At 42.9% G+C, this 16,783-nt stretch overlaps 1 protein-coding gene across 2 annotated transcripts; it reads right to left on the bottom strand.

Moving 5' to 3' along the window:
* Positions 1-1,720: 1,720 nt before the first annotated feature.
* znf574 (zinc finger protein 574) lies at positions 1,721-15,812 on the bottom strand. 2 transcript variants are annotated; one of them, XM_029129850.3, is made up of 10 exons: positions 15,657-15,812; positions 13,647-13,804; positions 8,691-9,804; positions 8,401-8,615; positions 7,963-8,142; positions 7,747-7,841; positions 6,214-6,308; positions 4,799-4,947; positions 4,169-4,456; positions 1,721-3,050 (listed from the first exon to the last, which is right to left on the bottom strand). In XM_029129850.3, the coding sequence occupies exons 2-10, from the start codon at positions 13,800-13,802 to the stop codon at positions 2,451-2,453; spliced, it is 2,892 nt and encodes a 963-aa protein (XP_028985683.1). In that variant the 5' UTR covers positions 13,803-13,804; positions 15,657-15,812; the 3' UTR covers positions 1,721-2,450. The 2 variants fall into 2 exon arrangements, with proteins under 2 accessions (XP_028985683.1, XP_028985684.1); XM_029129851.1 differs by lacking the exon at positions 15,657-15,812 and adding an exon at positions 15,450-15,590.
* Positions 15,813-16,783: the final 971 nt, after the last annotated feature.

Consider the following 16,783-nt stretch of genomic DNA (forward strand, 5'->3'; position numbering starts at 1 on the left):
CAGTTTTAAATTAGGTCTCTTCTCCAGAACTGTTTTGTTCGCGTTGCCGTGGAAACAAAGCTGTACCCAGGATCTCTAACCCGTGAAGATGTCAATAAAGACGCACCAACAGCGGGTACTTAGTGGTTAGTGGATTGTAAGTTTGCGCGTCTTCCATCGGTGTATTATAATGTACCCTCAGGATACTGTAACCTAGTTTTATACTTGCAGTGAATTCTTTATACAGATCATTATAGACTTCATTTGGGTCTGGCACTAAAAGGCAACACAGCAAATGGTAAAACATTCATTTTGCATTTTTTTTCTAACAGTAACAAGAACATAACCTCAAATGTGTTATTACCGCTCACAGTGACATAAATAGTTGGTAAAAAGGTTGTCAGGCTTAGTCACAACTGAGCGTAACGGATATGGATGATGATGATGATGAACGGGTGAAACTCATTTAACTTAAAGCACAAACACTTAGCGCTCAAGTCGTACAACCTGCCAGTAAACAAAGGACAAACCTCCAGATGACATCCACACGCGGGCAGCGGCGCTGCGCCAGCTCAGCCCACCTGCAGGCGGAACCAGAACCGGCAGGACCGGCGTCCTCCACCTGCAGGGGACACGGTGGCGTCAGCGAGTTTCCTGCCGGCAGAGCTGAAGCTGCACATCCCCCCCCCGGGTGGGGGTCGCTGGGGTATTTATAGTGTTTAAGAGAGGGGCGAATAAAAGAGACGCCCGGGGTGAGAGCGGCCGCTGCACGTGCGCTTTCCTTCCTGACTGTGTGTGTGTGTGTTTAGAAAGTCTGTACGTTAAATACGTCAGGCAGAGTTAAAGCATTTTTCTTTATTTTCATAAAGTGTCTTTTCTATATCAAGAAATAAGCTCTGTTTGCATATTGACCTTGATGCAAAGGGCTTCATCTTCAGTGCCATCCATGTTGCAGTGTCCTTGACTATGACTGTATAGCATTTTGAAGATAACTAAATCGTGGTGTTTATTATTTTGATTGTGAAGGCAACCCGCTTTTACCATGTTTGAAAGTCACACTGTGAAATATGTGTTAAACTGTATAGCCAAGATTCTCTTTCTGTGTAAACCATGTTCACCTCTAACCCAGAATGACACAAAGCACAAACCAAAACAAGGTTTATGGTCATACGCCGTCGCTATCACCAAATCCACACGTCTGTCTTGTGTTTTCCATTTGTCTCGTTAAAGGAAACTTCACCACAACAATTTTTTCACATTTGCTATGAAGCCAATAAGAAGCAGCTTTTTTTTAACACTGCCTGTTGATTCTGTCGGAAAAGCAATAAGGAGCAGCTCAGGTCTTGGCATTGGCTTCTTTTTGCCCCATATTGTCTGATTTGCTCCTCACTCTGCTGAAATGCCGCTATTTCCCCATTTCTGTTTCCCACACAATCATCAGCATTTTTCCCTCCATGACATAAAAAACAAACCAAGACTGAGTGCCTCTGTGTGTGTGTGGTTTTAAACCCCCCTGTCAGCAATCGCCGGGTGGGAGACAGCCCATAAAGTGCACTTTAGAAGCCTATAATGGGCAACTGCAGCGCTGGCAAAACTTATTTCATATTATATCTCTTCCCATTCAGACACGAATGGGATCATTATTTCTGATAACTATACAGCAAGTGCTGGATAATTTCATTACACTACTTGCCACTGCATAATGTTGTTCTTCAGCTAAATCATCATAAATCTCACCATGCCCGTTATTATTGTATTTAATTAGAGCACAAAACCAATCAATAACACAATGTCCTACAAATGATTGGAACATTAGGACTGATCCATACAAACAGTTCAATTTCATTCCGTCTTCCACTAACATCAGTGTCCGTGACATTGGGCGATGAAACGGTTTGAAAAACTGTACACTGACTAGTGCCGTGTAACTCTATATATTTTTTAGAAAACCTCATATTGTCAACGCAGATGTGGCAATTCACAGCAGGGCCAATAAAGCTCAACATCAGATGAGATGGGAGAAATGCCCTCGTGTCATCCACCTTATAAAACAATGGACACACACAGAAAGCTGATGTGTTTTATTATAAAAAAAAATGTTTTATGGGCCAACACTAGCCTTGCCCTAATAAATAGGGGCTGTGAATGCACGCCTGTATAGAAGCAATAGTCAATTTAACAACCTCTTTACATTCAGCTTCAGAGACAACTTTAAGCCACTTCCTCGTGTCATTTCATCTGTAAATTAGCTTTGCTTTCATTTGCTTTTACACTGTTTTAACAATAGCATTAACTTTGATTGCGCCACAACAAAAGCAGATTTGAATTACTTAACAGGAAAGAAGTGTCTAAACTAACTTAGAAATGTATTAAACAATATACACATAAGGGGATAATGGCATCCTCCAGTTGGGTTCTTAACTAACTAAATCAACCCTGTCATTCTGCCCAAAACAGCTTAAAAAACGCCTTTATACAGTCTCCTCCACAATGAACTCAATAGCATGCTGTGGTGACTGGCATGCCTCCACCATGGTGATTTCATTTCCATCCATGGTAATAGTGGGAACAGTAATTGTCTGAGCTCCCAGCACAGAGGAGGGCAGGATGACAACCTGTGATGCTCCCTCCATGGCGCTGAGCTGATCAGACGGGATCATTACAGTCTCGGTACCTCCCTCGGCCCCCTGCAGGACATAGATCGTCTGCACTGAGCCAGAATCAACCTCCCCTGTGGCGGCCAGAGAAGACAGCACCTTCGCCCCTTCTAACACCTTCTGGACCTGGGCGGCCTCAGCTTCCTGCGCCACCTGCTCAGCGGTTTCCACAGGTAGGTCTCCATGTAGCCGGATGTGTTTATCCAGGTTAGAGCGAGAGCGGAAAGCAGCAGGACAGTGAGGACAGGGGTACGGCTTCTCTCCGCTGTGGGTGCGGGCGTGCTCGGTCAGACGGGCAGCTACGCTGAAGCTCTTGCCACAGATCCAGCAGCAGAAAGGTCGCAGACCGCTGTGGATTCGCTCGTGGTCCTGCAAATGGGGCAGCTGGCGGAAGCGCTTCCCACAGGTGGTGCACTAGTGGAGGGATTCAAAAAAAAATGAGGAAGGAGTGTAAAGTACAGTTTATAACTGTGCCAGTGCAATAACTCGTGTGCAATTAATATTTTGCTACACTTCTCCCTATATTTTACTGCAGATGAAGCACTTTTAGATAAGGAGGAGCAGAGGGAAAAGGTTACAGTGAAAAACAGGAGGAAAAGCAACGATGTGCGTTACACTGAAAAGAACCTTGTTGTATTCATTTAACTAATCAGGCAACTAAGAAATCCTGCAAATATGACAGAACATTCATCATCTGCTCTTAATAGATGATTAGGACAACGCATTTATTATCATCTTATTGGACAGAAAGGATTAACAGTAATACAGTACCTTTCCTGCCACCCCTAGCATTTGCGCTCGCATCAATGCAGACACTGAATTAAAATTACATAATTGATCTGAAGCGCTACAAAAGAATGACTGCTGGTGCTTAGCAGGCTGTTACAGGGAATCTTGTACAATTGTAATCCCTGTTGTCATTCATGCAGTTTGAGTGGGATTGCGGTTCCCCGTTGAGTCTGTTCTTTACACACTCAACAGCAAATACAGTCGCTTACTTAGCAACACTCAGTACATTTCATTTAAAGTAGAATTCAAATATAGCTGTACTGTGTGTGATGGCCAGTGCTGCTTGAACATCAGTTTTCGCATAGCTGATATATATATATGGCTGAGAGTTGAACATTAAATCAATTTCTACAGTCGGATGTGGTGTGATGGGTTTGGGTGGGTCTATAGCTGATGTCCTGTCTTGTCACCAGAGAGGCAGAGAAAAAGGGAGAGAGTCTCAAAATAGTAACAGGCACAGAGGGGAGCTGACAGGCCCTAACTCAGCCCTGCCATTAATCACAGGTACACAGGGAGGGAGGAAACACCCTCAGGACACACACACGCGCAGATGACCATGGCTTGGAAGCAGAGACGGCCACAGCTACGATCGGGCGTGACCATGAGAATGAGGCAGCGCTGGGTGTCAACGTGGAATACAAAGAAAACTTTGTATGAAAAAGGACAAAATGTAATTCACAAGGCTGGGAGAGTTCCCCTTCTATGCAGGCAGACACATCACCTCACAGCAGCCTCCTACTTACCTCAAAGGGCCTCTCATCAGTATGTGTCCTCATGTGAACGCTGAAGGTGGAATTGTAGGCAAATTCTTTGAGGCAGATCTGACAGCGGAAGCGGGGTCGGTTTTTGGACTTGCCGAGCGTTCCTTGGAAATGGGCCAGTACGTGCTCCTCCAGGGCACTATTGGAGGTAAATCTGCGGCGGCAAGGTCTCACTGGGCATTTGAGGGGCGTCTGGCCCGTGTGGGATAGCCGATGAAGGTCGAGGCCCTCCTGGGTCATGCATCGGTGGCCACAGAGGTCACACTCAATCTGAGGGAGAAATAAAGACAGAGAGAGGGGAAACAACCCAGAGAGCGAAAGAGATTGTAAACAAAATGCAGTAAGAAAAGGAGCAAAGGTTTGAGTCTTTACGGTCTTAATGTGACGTAACCACGTCACACTTCAATTACAACTGAAGACCTTTATTAGCTGTCGCCCCCTTCTCTCTACCGACACCTTCCTGTCAGCCTCAAATGTCAAACATCCAGTAAAAGGGAAAATGCCAAAAATAATTTTTAAAAAGGTGAAAATAAATTGATACACCAGTCACATTAAATGTAGCTTTGATTGATTTTTAGCAATGACTCAATCTAAAGAAGAAAAGCCCCTAACCTGTCCTGTGCATCGTCCACGGCCCTGACCCCGTCCACGGCCAGCGTTCTTCTCTTCCTCTGTGGTAGGACAACGCTGCAGGTGGATTTCCAGCACTGTCTGGTTCACAAACTGTGACGAACAGTGGGGGCACGTCGCTGGCTGCTTGTCTGCAGTGGAACAGTGTCAAGTTTAAGACAGGTGGTCATATTATATTCTCATACAACAAGCGGCTACTGTGCCATGCTAATATCTGGTAGTTTGAGCCCTTGATTGTTGGACGTCATGCCAACAATTGTGCAGTGACAGGTGGTACATGCAGAAATGGCTGGTGCTGCTAACGGGCAAACATCCAGATGAAGCCATTTTTTGCCATCAATAAACATGATTGTGACTATTAGTAAGTAGGGAGAGTTCCAAAAAAACATGCCATGAAATGTAAAATGTAACCTTGTGTTGTACTGGGCTTCACTAAGACTTTTTATTGTATTCTGTGCTCCCACTGATACAAGATAATATAATTTTCAAGCCAGACAACTGTAACCTCTTTATGGAACAGCTCCTCTGGCATTCAGACTGAAAACACTCATTTATCAGAAAAAAGAAAACCAGAAAGCCAATTTTCCCGGACAGCTCCAAATTGCTAGTTTGTTGAATCTCAAGTAAAAAGCCTAAAAATATTGCATTCATTATGCTATAAAGCAGATGAAATTAGTAGATTTTTTGTTAAAATAAGGCAGTTAAAATGCTAAAAACTAATTTTCCGTTGAATGGCTAATCACTTCATCAGTTATCAGTACCCTCTCACATGGTTGCAAGCTTGGCTGGGAAATCGCTGACACCGGTGGTTTGCCGGAGTGTCCATAGGTCACCATGCCAACATCTTGCAAACTGCTAACCATCTGTACTGTCTGGCCTGGCGGGGGTGATCCACTCTGCTGCTCAACGGGGCTCTCTAATTAAAGCTTTAATAAGGACAATCTCAGCCTGTGGCCTTGGACTAATCAATGGATCAATCACTCCAGTCATCTTTTTTCAGAGCAGCTACGTACCTCTGACCCCAGATGCGCGCCAGCTCCTCGAGCTTAACTAATGAGGTTGCCAAGTGTCAACGTGTTGACCCAATTCATTTATTCCCCTTTCAATCCACATGGGAGACAAATCAATAAAAGTCATTGACCTAATGCATCAATGCTCCTAAGCAACAATGCACGTACAACATGGCTGTACTGTATGTCTGCGAATAGCCAGATCACAAAGTTGACACTGCTGAGTTTGTTTTTAGTCAATACTAATTCACTACAAGCTGTACAGTTAAGCCAGTTACCATCTTCTGTAACAGGGAAGGGAATTGTTTATTTAAACAAAATGTAAAATGTGTGAATAAATAAAGGCAAAGTAAACAATATTCATCAGACTTTGCCCTGAACTTTCACCTTGATGAGTAAGGGAGTGCAGGTCCAGGTCCTTCCTGCGTTTGAAGGCCTCTCCACATTCAGGGCAAGGGAAGGGGTGACTGGTGTGGAGGAGTCTGTTAAAACACACAAACAGGACAAATATGATTATTTACCAATTTACCAAATACTGACCAAAGACAAATTGAACAGACTGTCACACAGGTACAGGCTTCAGTAATACATCTAAGACCTAATATAGACCCTAATTTAAACTTTTTATAAAACTGTAAATATCAAGTCTGACTTTTAAAAGGCCACCCTGTAAGTGACTCACAGGATGATTACCTACAGCTACGTGCTCAGCTGTGCTTCAGGTTAAATAAGAGTTATCAGCCGGTAGTATAATGGCTCAAGATAAAAGAACACCACTAAACTAGGAGATATCAGAGTCAGGACATGAAAGCCTATATTTATCCATTGCATAACGTTACGCTGGATATAGCCTAAGGGGAGGAGAATGGTGTTAGGATGTTTCCACCTAATGCAGCAGCAAGACTGCTTTCACATCATAGAAGAGAAAAAAAAAAGCGCTTGTTCGGTGAGAAGCTTCTCATAATGAGAACAAACACAGATGATGTAGAACATGCTCCGCTAATTTGGAACTGCTACAGGTAATACTAAGTAAGTACTTAACCACACAACTCAGTGAAAGGATGCTAGAGTTGACGGGTAAGGATCCAACTAAGGGGCCAGACTATATTTGTTCCCTGTTAAATAGACAAAAGAAATCAATATTTCAGGGACAGCTGACCCTGAGCCAGCTGGAAAATTTAATTTAATTTTCACTCAGGGTCACCTCTCCTCCCATCCAGAAGTTTTTTAATAAGTAGGAGTGACTATAGGTAGGCACACACTGACTAGAGCTGGTTCCAGTTTCTCAGCATATAAAAAGGGAGCCTAAATTGCATTCTTTTCGATATAAATATCTTTATAAATGTTTATAACTCAAGATCTGTTTTGGGGATGTCATCTAGCAGGTTGTGGCCACGAGGAAACATCTTCAATGATGGATTTGTTCAGTTTTATACTGTTCAAATACTGTTGGTGAAAATAAATATGTATGCAGCTCCACACTGTAAAGCCTGAACTCTGCGATATGAAGTTCTAAACAGACCCAGCGTGCCACAAGCAAAATAATACACACAAACTCACACACCCTCTGCCCGCTGCTTAGCCAGGTAGGACGGCACCAGACTCTCCCCATGTTGTTATCATTATCATCTTAATTTACTAGGGCTCCGTCTGTCAGTGTGGCTGAGGCTCAAGGGCACCCAGAGATCTAAGTTACAGTGTGTGCTGCATAGCTTAAAGGTCTTGCTCAGTAGTCAGACACGGCTCGGCTACAGCTACAGCTCCTAGAGAGGGGAGGGGCTTCATCTGAATCCCATACTGGGTTCCGTTTAGAACTGAGGTCCTAATGCACAGCACACAGGATTTGCAATGACAAATGCCCTGACAATACCAACATTAACCTTTTACATAACATCTGTTCAATCAATTAAATGTTTTTACTTGTGATGGTTAAGCTGATCCTCCGTATTGAATCGTGAGGGGCAGTGGGGACAAGCGAAGAGATGAGCGCTTCCTTCGTTGTCTAAGGTGCACGCCTGCAGTGGAGAACAACCATTGGTAGTCAAGGTTATGAAGAAGCACCTTCATGCATTCATTTTACTGTTCACTTGTAAAACTGAACATGCCTCCATTTGCAAAACTATCTGAAATTCGTACCGGCTTTCGTCCACGTTTGCGCCGAGGCTGCAGTGATGTGTGGATGCGCTGGTGTCTCTTCAGGGTGGCTGTCTGGGAGAAGCCTTTCCCACAAACGCCACAGCTGTAGGGTCTGTTGCCTGTGTGGCTCATGCTGTGGCGCAGCAGGCTCTGGGAGTTGGTGAAAGACTTTGTGCACACCTTCACAACAATAACAAGGATTAGGGCAATAGACACATGTATAACTGTGGTCTGTAATTTTCAAAGCAATTTCCCCTGTGCAGACAACAGAGAAATGTTGAATGAATGTCAAATATAATGAGGCTGGAGGTTTAAATTTTATCTTCCTTCATTTGAAAGTATTACATCACCATGTCAATGTTGGTGGCATGACATAATGGCATAAACATCAAAGCAACCCCCCCCCCCCCAAGATCAAGAAAGGACATGTTTTGACACCTTGCATGTGAAGAGCTTCTCCCCTGTGTGGCTGAACACATGAGTGCGCAGGAAGACACGCCGGGTGAAGGTTTTGCCACAGTAGGGGCAAACGTGGGGTAATGATGTGCGGGACCAGTCCTGCAGCAGCTTGGCGGGTGGAGGGTGGTTGGTGCAGTCCGAGTCTGCTCCAGCGCCTCCTTCTGAATCCTCTTTCACACCTGAAGCTTTGTTTCCTGACACACAAATATTTATTAAGCACCAAGCAGCCTGTCCGACGTGTGTTAGAGAAGCTTTAATGCAACACTTACCACTCAGGATCCTGATAGAGGGCCGACTTCTCTTAGAAAGCGGCAAATCGGAATCACTAGCAGAAGCAGGAGGAGAAAGGAGCCGCTTTGAGTTCTGTGGAGCATCCTGAGACTCCACCGCCTCCACCCCTGCTGAGAAGCGGTGCTCCCGGCGATGGTACAGGTACTGGGTGGTGTTCATAAAGGTCTCATCACAATGAGAGCAACTGTGTAGCGGTTCCTTCAGTCCATGCTTCTGTTTACGATGACTAATCAGCCCGTCTTCACCATTAAAGCTCTGCCCGCACTGGATGCACATAAACACCTCCGGCTGCGTAAAGGTGGAGGCGACGGAGCCAGTTGCACCATCGTCAGTCCCGTTGCTCTGAGTGCAAACTTCCTCTGCGATTGCTTCAGGAAGCACCACCACCCTTTCCTCACCTTTCTGTCTGTGTTGCTTGCGGTGGTAGAGAAAGAGGGTGGTGTTTAGAAAGCTCTCCCCACACACAGAGCAGCGGTGTAGAGCTTCCTCAAAGCCATGTTTGGTCTTGCGGTGGGCGACTAGTTCTGATACGAGGCCGAAACACGAGCCACAGTCCACGCACAGGAGCACCGGCTCAGGCTTAGGCTTCTTGAATGCTCCTCTCTTCTTGGGTGAAGAATCCTCCGGATTCGGTGTTGCAGGGGCCACCTCAGAAACAGAGGGCTCGGGGCTCTGAGCTGACAAGGTTTCTGCCTCCTGCTGCCTCTGCACCTGTTCCTCCTCCAGTACAGGTTCTTCCACATGTTCTGGCTTAACATTGTCGATAGTTTCGCTTAAGAGCAAGGCGTCGTCAGGATTTAGAGCTGAAGGGCTTTGAGCAGAGGAGGCCTCTGCCTCAGGTGGTGAATCGGGTTTCGACTTGCTCCGAGAGGCAGAATCCTGGCATGAACCTTCCTTACGGTGCTGCTGCCAAAGGTCCAGGCTTTTGAAAAGTTCATCACAGTCCCCGCATTGGTAGAGGATTCTGGGTTGGTCTGATGGCAACTTAACACTTGCAGCCTGCTTGAATACACTTTTAACAGGTTGTACAAAGGACTGTCCTTCTTGAACCAGATTTTGTGGGACTTCAGCTGTCTTTGTCATTACCTGTTGCTGCAGAGATAAAAAAGGGAAGCACAAAGCAAAAATAATCTTTTTTTCCCCCTTCAGTTTCATTCTGCAGCAAATGAGAAATGAACATTCGGCGTTGAGGTACGGAGGTCAATTAGGGGAGCATGTGTTTAGAGCCAAGGTCTCTATGAGCGCTCCACACAGCCAAGATAAGGCCTCAGCCTGGCAGATAACTATCAAAGGCCAAATGGGTCACTCCACTGGGGTTTTACATTTGCTTCCACCATTCATTTGGATGATAAAAGCAGAACAGCAAGGTCAAGGTTAAATCTGTATAAAACTGCCTCAGTAACCACACTACAACATGTCAGTCATATGTAATAATTAATGGCTCTTTGGTTTGGTATCCACCTCTGAGTGTGGTCTGGATTATATGATAGCATTCTGGCAACGCGTACACCTTTAAGTAACATTCATCTTCCTTAATCAAGTACAGATCGCAATCAGAAGTGCACTTAAGGTCAGTCTGCACTAATTTTCCAAGGTGATAAATCACCCTTTAAGTTCTACTTTACTTTTGTAGCTACTGTCATGTGGTACAATCCTATTTAGCAGATGAGGAACACGTTACCTTCCTCACCGGTGAATTCACCTGGATGTAAAATGACGTTCAATCAGTACAGGGTCTGCCTTTTTAAATTAAGTCTTTTGACCTAAGTAATTAGAGTGAATCATTTTTGTGCTGCATAGTTTCGGCAATTTAACTACCCTAAATGATTATGGTTTTTGAACTACTGTACAGGATGATGCACATTAACTTATGGTAGATGGCTGCAGTCTGGAGAATTCACACTAAACATGCTAATTAGTGCACAATCATTTTCTATCCCACTTGCATACAGAAATCACAAAGCTTTGCATGTATCTGACTTGGATATTCAATCACATATACTTCAATTAGTTTTTATTTTAGGTCTGTGATTTCAGTGCATCAGACTAACACATTGGTGAAACATGATTAACTGACATTAGTTACAAAAGCTGGAAACTTAACAATGTAATTTATATTATTTTCTGAACTAATTATTCTTTTCTTAATGGTGGATGTTACAGTTAAAGGTCTATGAGAAGGTTTGCAGATGGGTGATAATTTGGCCCAAAAAGGAACCCAAAAAAGGTTCAATTGGGGTAATTTAGGACAGGTGCACTTCTGATGAACCAAGTCATTGAAAAGGGACCTGGTGAAAAGGGCTGTAATGATGAGACACTGACTCCATTCAAGTAACTGTAGCTTAAGATGGATCCACAAGATCGAGGAGAATTCCCCATCTTGTTTTTGCTTTCATTTTTGTTAAATAAATAACGACATGGTGCAATAAGTAATGCGTTGTTGTATTGACCTGTTACTCACAGTCTTGCTAAAGCTACACTGGAAGCAGATTTCTTTACATTAGCAATGAAATAGTCATACCTCCAACCCCATGTTTAACTGTCAGGAAGGATTGAGAGGCTCTTGCTCCTTTTTTCACTGTTCCAGAAACTGCAGAATGCTTGGAAATAGCAGTAGAGGCTTCTCTATCATGACAAGCAAATACTGTCCCCTTTCTGAGCTCTAGGCTGGTTTTATCCCATTTTGGCATCATGAATTTAAGAGTTGTCCCTCTTAATCAAGTACTCAAGTACAACTAGCCCTGTTTACTGGAGTCCCGTAAGTAAAGGTTGACGCTGATTGATTGCTTAGGTGTGTTATAAAAGCACAGTGAACAGTCATTGCTCAATATAAGTGCAGCATAATGTACACAAAACTTAAGGTAATCTAACTAATCAAGCGTGAAAGCTTGCAATAAAACAAGCTTATAGCAGAACCAAGAAGCCATAATGTACACAGGCTTGATAGTGTTTTTCCAACTGATTCATCTATGAGAGGGAAGTGCAATCCATCACAAGAAACGGTGGAACTGACTGATGCATTTCTCATGCCCCTCTTCCCGCTGGCGGTTCGGGATGCAATCTGTCCATCACAAGTGTCACTGTGCTTTATGGACGCATGGTGAAGACTGTAAAGATGAAAGTCTGGGCACATGCTCAGACAGTCATGCCTTACTGCTAAACGAGGGCCAATGACTACTCTTGACCCTGAAGGCTTTCTGAAGCTGTCATGGTAAAAGCAAAAAAATGGCATTCCGCCGCAGACTCAAGTCAATGTGTCAAAGTTAAACAGGGACAGCTTGCTCTTTTATTTAACTTTCAAACTCAGATAGCATCTTTCAGGAGACTCAAATTAATAGAACTCAGCATTTCAATGAAATGCGTCCCAAAAGAACACACTCTAAACAGGACACAATGTAAAAAAATGAATACAATGAATTATGTAAAAATCCACAGGGCTCTCAAATCCACTATGAGCCCAACAATAGAAATGCAGCTGCATTTAAATATGTAAGGATACATCTATTGCACAGAGGGAAAACACTAAGCAATGACACAGGTTGTAGAGCTCACCCATAGAAGCAAAAGGGTAGACTTGTCGCAAAAGAAAAAAAGAAATGTCCATTTTCAGGCCCTTGAAAACAAATTTTTTATTATTACTGGAGCACTAGGAACATTCTGGTGATTCAGCTGGCCTCAACACACACACCATGTAAATATGGCATCATAAACCTCTCCCTACACTGTGACCTTTATCATATGTGCTTCTCCTCTCCCTGCAGCCTTTATTACTGTCATCTACAGTGATTTACTCAATTAATGAAAAACGCCTGAAGACAGCTATAGAAAATGCTGCACTGGCTTATATTCATTTCAGCCCTATTGTTAATTGAAAGCTAAAAATATGCATCATATGACCATTCCGATCACTTCATTGGAGAGGGTTGTAGGTTTACTGGAAAAACTCCAGCAGACCACCAGAGTGCCTCTAAAAAATGAAACATGTCATACATCCTGTAATACATAAAGCGTCACTTAAAGCTCCTGCACTATGTAATCCATTATCAATCTGCTTTTAGCCCTGACACATTCTGCCTGTTATAGTTATTTTCCCCAGCAGTGACTCATTACTCTGATAAACAAGTGCTAATGTGTTATTTTGCCATTACTCTAGACAGAGCTCTGGTACATGAGGCACTCAGGGAAAAACGACTGAATAATCTGCTGGCCTTACAGCAAAGCCACTGCCTATTTATCATAGAGGTCAAAACATTATTGATTAGAATTAGTATTTACTGTAGAGAATTAGCAACTTGCATAACTAAATATAAGCATTAATACAGACAATGTTCCAATAGAATGTATTGTGAGGTGTACGTGGAAATAACGTCACAGTAGAAATTTGATGTGTGGCCTGTAACTTGTAAGCAGCTCAACCTTTGATCGCCATGTGGGCTTCAACTGATGAAGGTCCATATATGGACCTGGGTAAACATCAAGTCGAAAAATACAACTGCATTCAATGAACTGCCTGTTAAGTATCAATTACACCACAGATTATACCTTTTCTAATAATCATTACCTAAAAATATACATAGTGGTTATTCTGTGATAAAATATGATGTCCGAGTGCCCCTAAAGCAGATAATAATACACAGCAAAGCGTTGAAATGAGTCAGTAAATCATTACAAACAATTCAATGTTAAGTGCTCTGATGAAGGTCACTTTTACTATGATGAGTAGCAGAGCTTCTTCAATTTATGACTAAGTTACACTTGTCACTTCAATGTCATTTACCGGACATGATTCAGAGGCCTTTGTGCAGTCACACTGCTGGTCATTTCATGCCCCACTGTCACAATGTTGATGTTATCTGGGGTATATTTTGTGACTCAGAACACTGAACCATAATCACATAACAAAAAAGGAAAATTATGATTGCGTCAATATTTACCCGGGTCTGTAGCATCTGAACAGCGACAGGTGTGACTCCAGATGCGTTCACCTGGTCTTCCTCAGCAGTACACGTTAATTGGTGCTTAAGTACCTCTTCCAGAGTGCCAAACTCCTGGTAGCAGGGGAAGCACATATACACCGACGAACTCTCCATGGCTACCAAGGGAATAGGAAATCAAAAACATTTCATAAGCGGTGCAGCAATGCAAAACTGATTTAGATAAAGATGCAACAGTTCACAAATCTCGACATGCATGGAATATCAAACTAATATCACAACGTGAGCCTCATACAAATACATAGCCATGAGTGCATTACATTTGAAGTTAGGTTGTGAACATTGCCCTCTCCTGATGAAAAGAAGTGCCTGCATATATAATCATGACAACAGCTTGGACTCAACTGCCAGGAGGCTACCTCTAGGGTTGCCGAGATGAGTCATCAGTAGCCGAGTCTGAACTAATTGTTATTTTGACCATTGCTGCTCAGGTAGGGACCCTGCCAAGTCTTTTTCTTGCTTTCTGATTTCATAGGCCAAGTTGGTATTTAGCTCCAACATCAATTAGGTTTGTGCTGTAATTGGACCCCCTGGAAGTGCAGTCTAGCTTATGCTGCTGAATGGAACTATGATCAAAACACAATGACTGCAATCTTTGTCACTGACTGGATACTAATCGGACCTCATACTGCTTTAAACAAATGTGTATAAAAGAAAGCATCATTAAACGACCTTTTATCATGTTAACTGCAACATAAGACTGTACTAAAACAGGATTACATGGCACATTTGATGGGCACTAAATTTAGCTGGAGATAAGGAAACAGAAAGGAAAAATAATGAAATAACAAGGGTGGCTCACTTTAGAAAGTGTTAGTGGCCTGTGACACAGAATGAAAACCTCTAATCTGTTAACATCTATACAAATAATATTGAGCGTCTTTGATAATTTAAACAATTGTGGATACATTTTTTAATATCACACTGTCAACTATGATACAATAATAATTGCCAAATGAAATGCCACACCAACTCTTCTTAGGAAGACATTTTACTGTCCTGGTACAGATTGTCTTTGACTCACTTAGTCAAGGCTGAAATGGGACAAGGCGGATTATCAACTGGGCAAAGCAGTTGCATATGAGTGGCCTCACATTATGCAGCATGAAAGGCTCATTTCAAAACATTTTGTAGGGGTCACCAACAGAGCGACAAGGTTTTGTAAGGCCTGCTTAATCCTGTCATGGTCAGCACTGGCTTTTATGAAGTCACCGAACAGTATAAATCAGCAATGCTTTGCCATCGTAGACTTTGGCTTTATTGTTCAGGAACGGGAAAGCAACATTTGCCAACAGGCCAGAAATATAGTCTGACCTGGCGCTGAACAGCAACGTTAGCTATTTATGAATGTCTGTGCAGGGGCTACATCAGTCCGCTGCTAACTTAGTGTCGGCTACGACAGACAGAGATAACAATCACACATGGTTGGTGCAACCAGTTGCTAATATCGCGCCTTAATGATAGTTCTACTGGCCTGAGTTAACCAGCATGACAGCCGAGACTGACAGCGGCTAGCTAGCTGCGAAAACAAGCTCTAGCCGACAACGCTAATGTGCTGCTAACAAACAACGATGGCCATTTTTCTGTTAGCACCATGGCTAACCTCCCCTGACGTAGTAGCTAGCTGTCTAGCCAGCTTGTATGCTATTACAAAAAGCATATGTTGATCCCTTGATAGCAGACGTCGAAGCTAAAATTGCTAGCAACTAAACCCAATTTACCACCTGGACCAGTGTTGCTTACTTTGTGCTACAAGGAGAAGAAGAAGAAATGACCGAAGGAGGAAGGCGGGCTATGCTTCTTCGGTGGTATAATGGCGGCGACAAACTAAAAGTTAACATTAGCTGTCTCCCCCCGTTGAAATCCGCCATATGTGAATATTAATATGGATTATATCACCAAGAGGTAGCTTTAGATAAAACAAGTACAATAAATTTAATAAAGGCTCACCGTATTCAGACGTAACCACTCGAGGAAACAGGACAACTTCAGTTTTTTCAGTATGTTAGAAGGATCGATGCTATTGGCTGCAGCGGTCCCTTCAGTGACCAATAGGATTCAACTTCACACAACACGGATAAAGTTTGTAGTTTAAAAGCGCGCCAGGCCTAAAGCCGTCGTCTGTAATCATGTCACGTGGTCACTTCGTCGCTCATAAAAGTAATCATGATATCACGACGTAGTAATACCAATTAATCGTTTGTTTATTTTTCCCTGGGTCACGTAATTTAGATTTAATGTGTTTATTCAATGAAACAGAGGCATCTAATTAATTAAGTCCACATTACTGTCATGTAAATATTTAATATTATAAACAGTAAACCGCTGGTCTGGATTAATTATAAATTAAACATTACTTTCATTCTCAGTTTAACACTGCAATGTTAGAACCTTCAGAGGAGTCGTGACATGTAATTGCATTATGGGGTATTTATGGATTTCATTACATTTAGAGGAAGTTTAGAGTCTATTGCAATAATTTCAAACTCTCAAAATAATTTAAGATACATTTTATGCAGCACCAGCAGTTTGTACGTTTTTGATAAAGTATAACTCTTTTTAACTTAGTGGTAGTAATAAGCCTCATAGGTGCACTTTAAGGTTTATAAAAGAGATTGTGCTGCATCAAATGGTATACACAGAGGTCATTGGAGGTATAGAGTAGCCCACTCCAGTCATTTTGCAGAATTACACACTGCCCTGATGCGCCCTATTGGCTGATTGGGAAGATGAGCTGCTCCTCCACGCTGCTTATCCTCACTGCAAATGGTATTAAGGACTGAGCTGGGCATTCAGCCAACGGGCCCAGGGCCACTCAGGCTTCACAGAAATTGAACTGTCTACTCAATACACTGCTGAATAACATTATTCAACTTTGACATATCATAACCACGCTGCAGACTTAGCAGACATGTTTTTCACTGGCGGTTACGGTTCAGAGAGTGCAGGTCCCAGGAGAGGATGGCCGGCTTGTCACGCAGCAGCGATTACTCTGCTGCTGCGCTCAGGTATCATGTAGTTTAAAAATAACCTCAGTCAGTAGCACCAGATGTGTAAACTATAATACCTTTGATTAA

Source organism: Betta splendens, chromosome 16, assembly GCF_900634795.4.
Source record: "Betta splendens chromosome 16, fBetSpl5.4, whole genome shotgun sequence".
NCBI lineage: Eukaryota > Metazoa > Chordata > Actinopteri > Anabantiformes > Osphronemidae > Betta > Betta splendens.

Coding starts and splice junctions, on each gene's coding strand:
- znf574 (XM_029129850.3), bottom strand. CDS start 13,802: ATGGAGAGTTCGTCGGTGTATATGTGCTTCCCCTGCTACCAGGAGTTT. Junction 9,805..13,646: donor TTCAGATGCTACAGACCCGG/GTAAATATTGAC, acceptor TTATCTCTGCAG/CAACAGGTAATGACAAAGAC. Junction 3,051..4,168: donor CTGATGAGAGGCCCTTTGAG/GTAAGTAGGAGG, acceptor TCCCTCCACTAG/TGCACCACCTGTGGGAAGCG.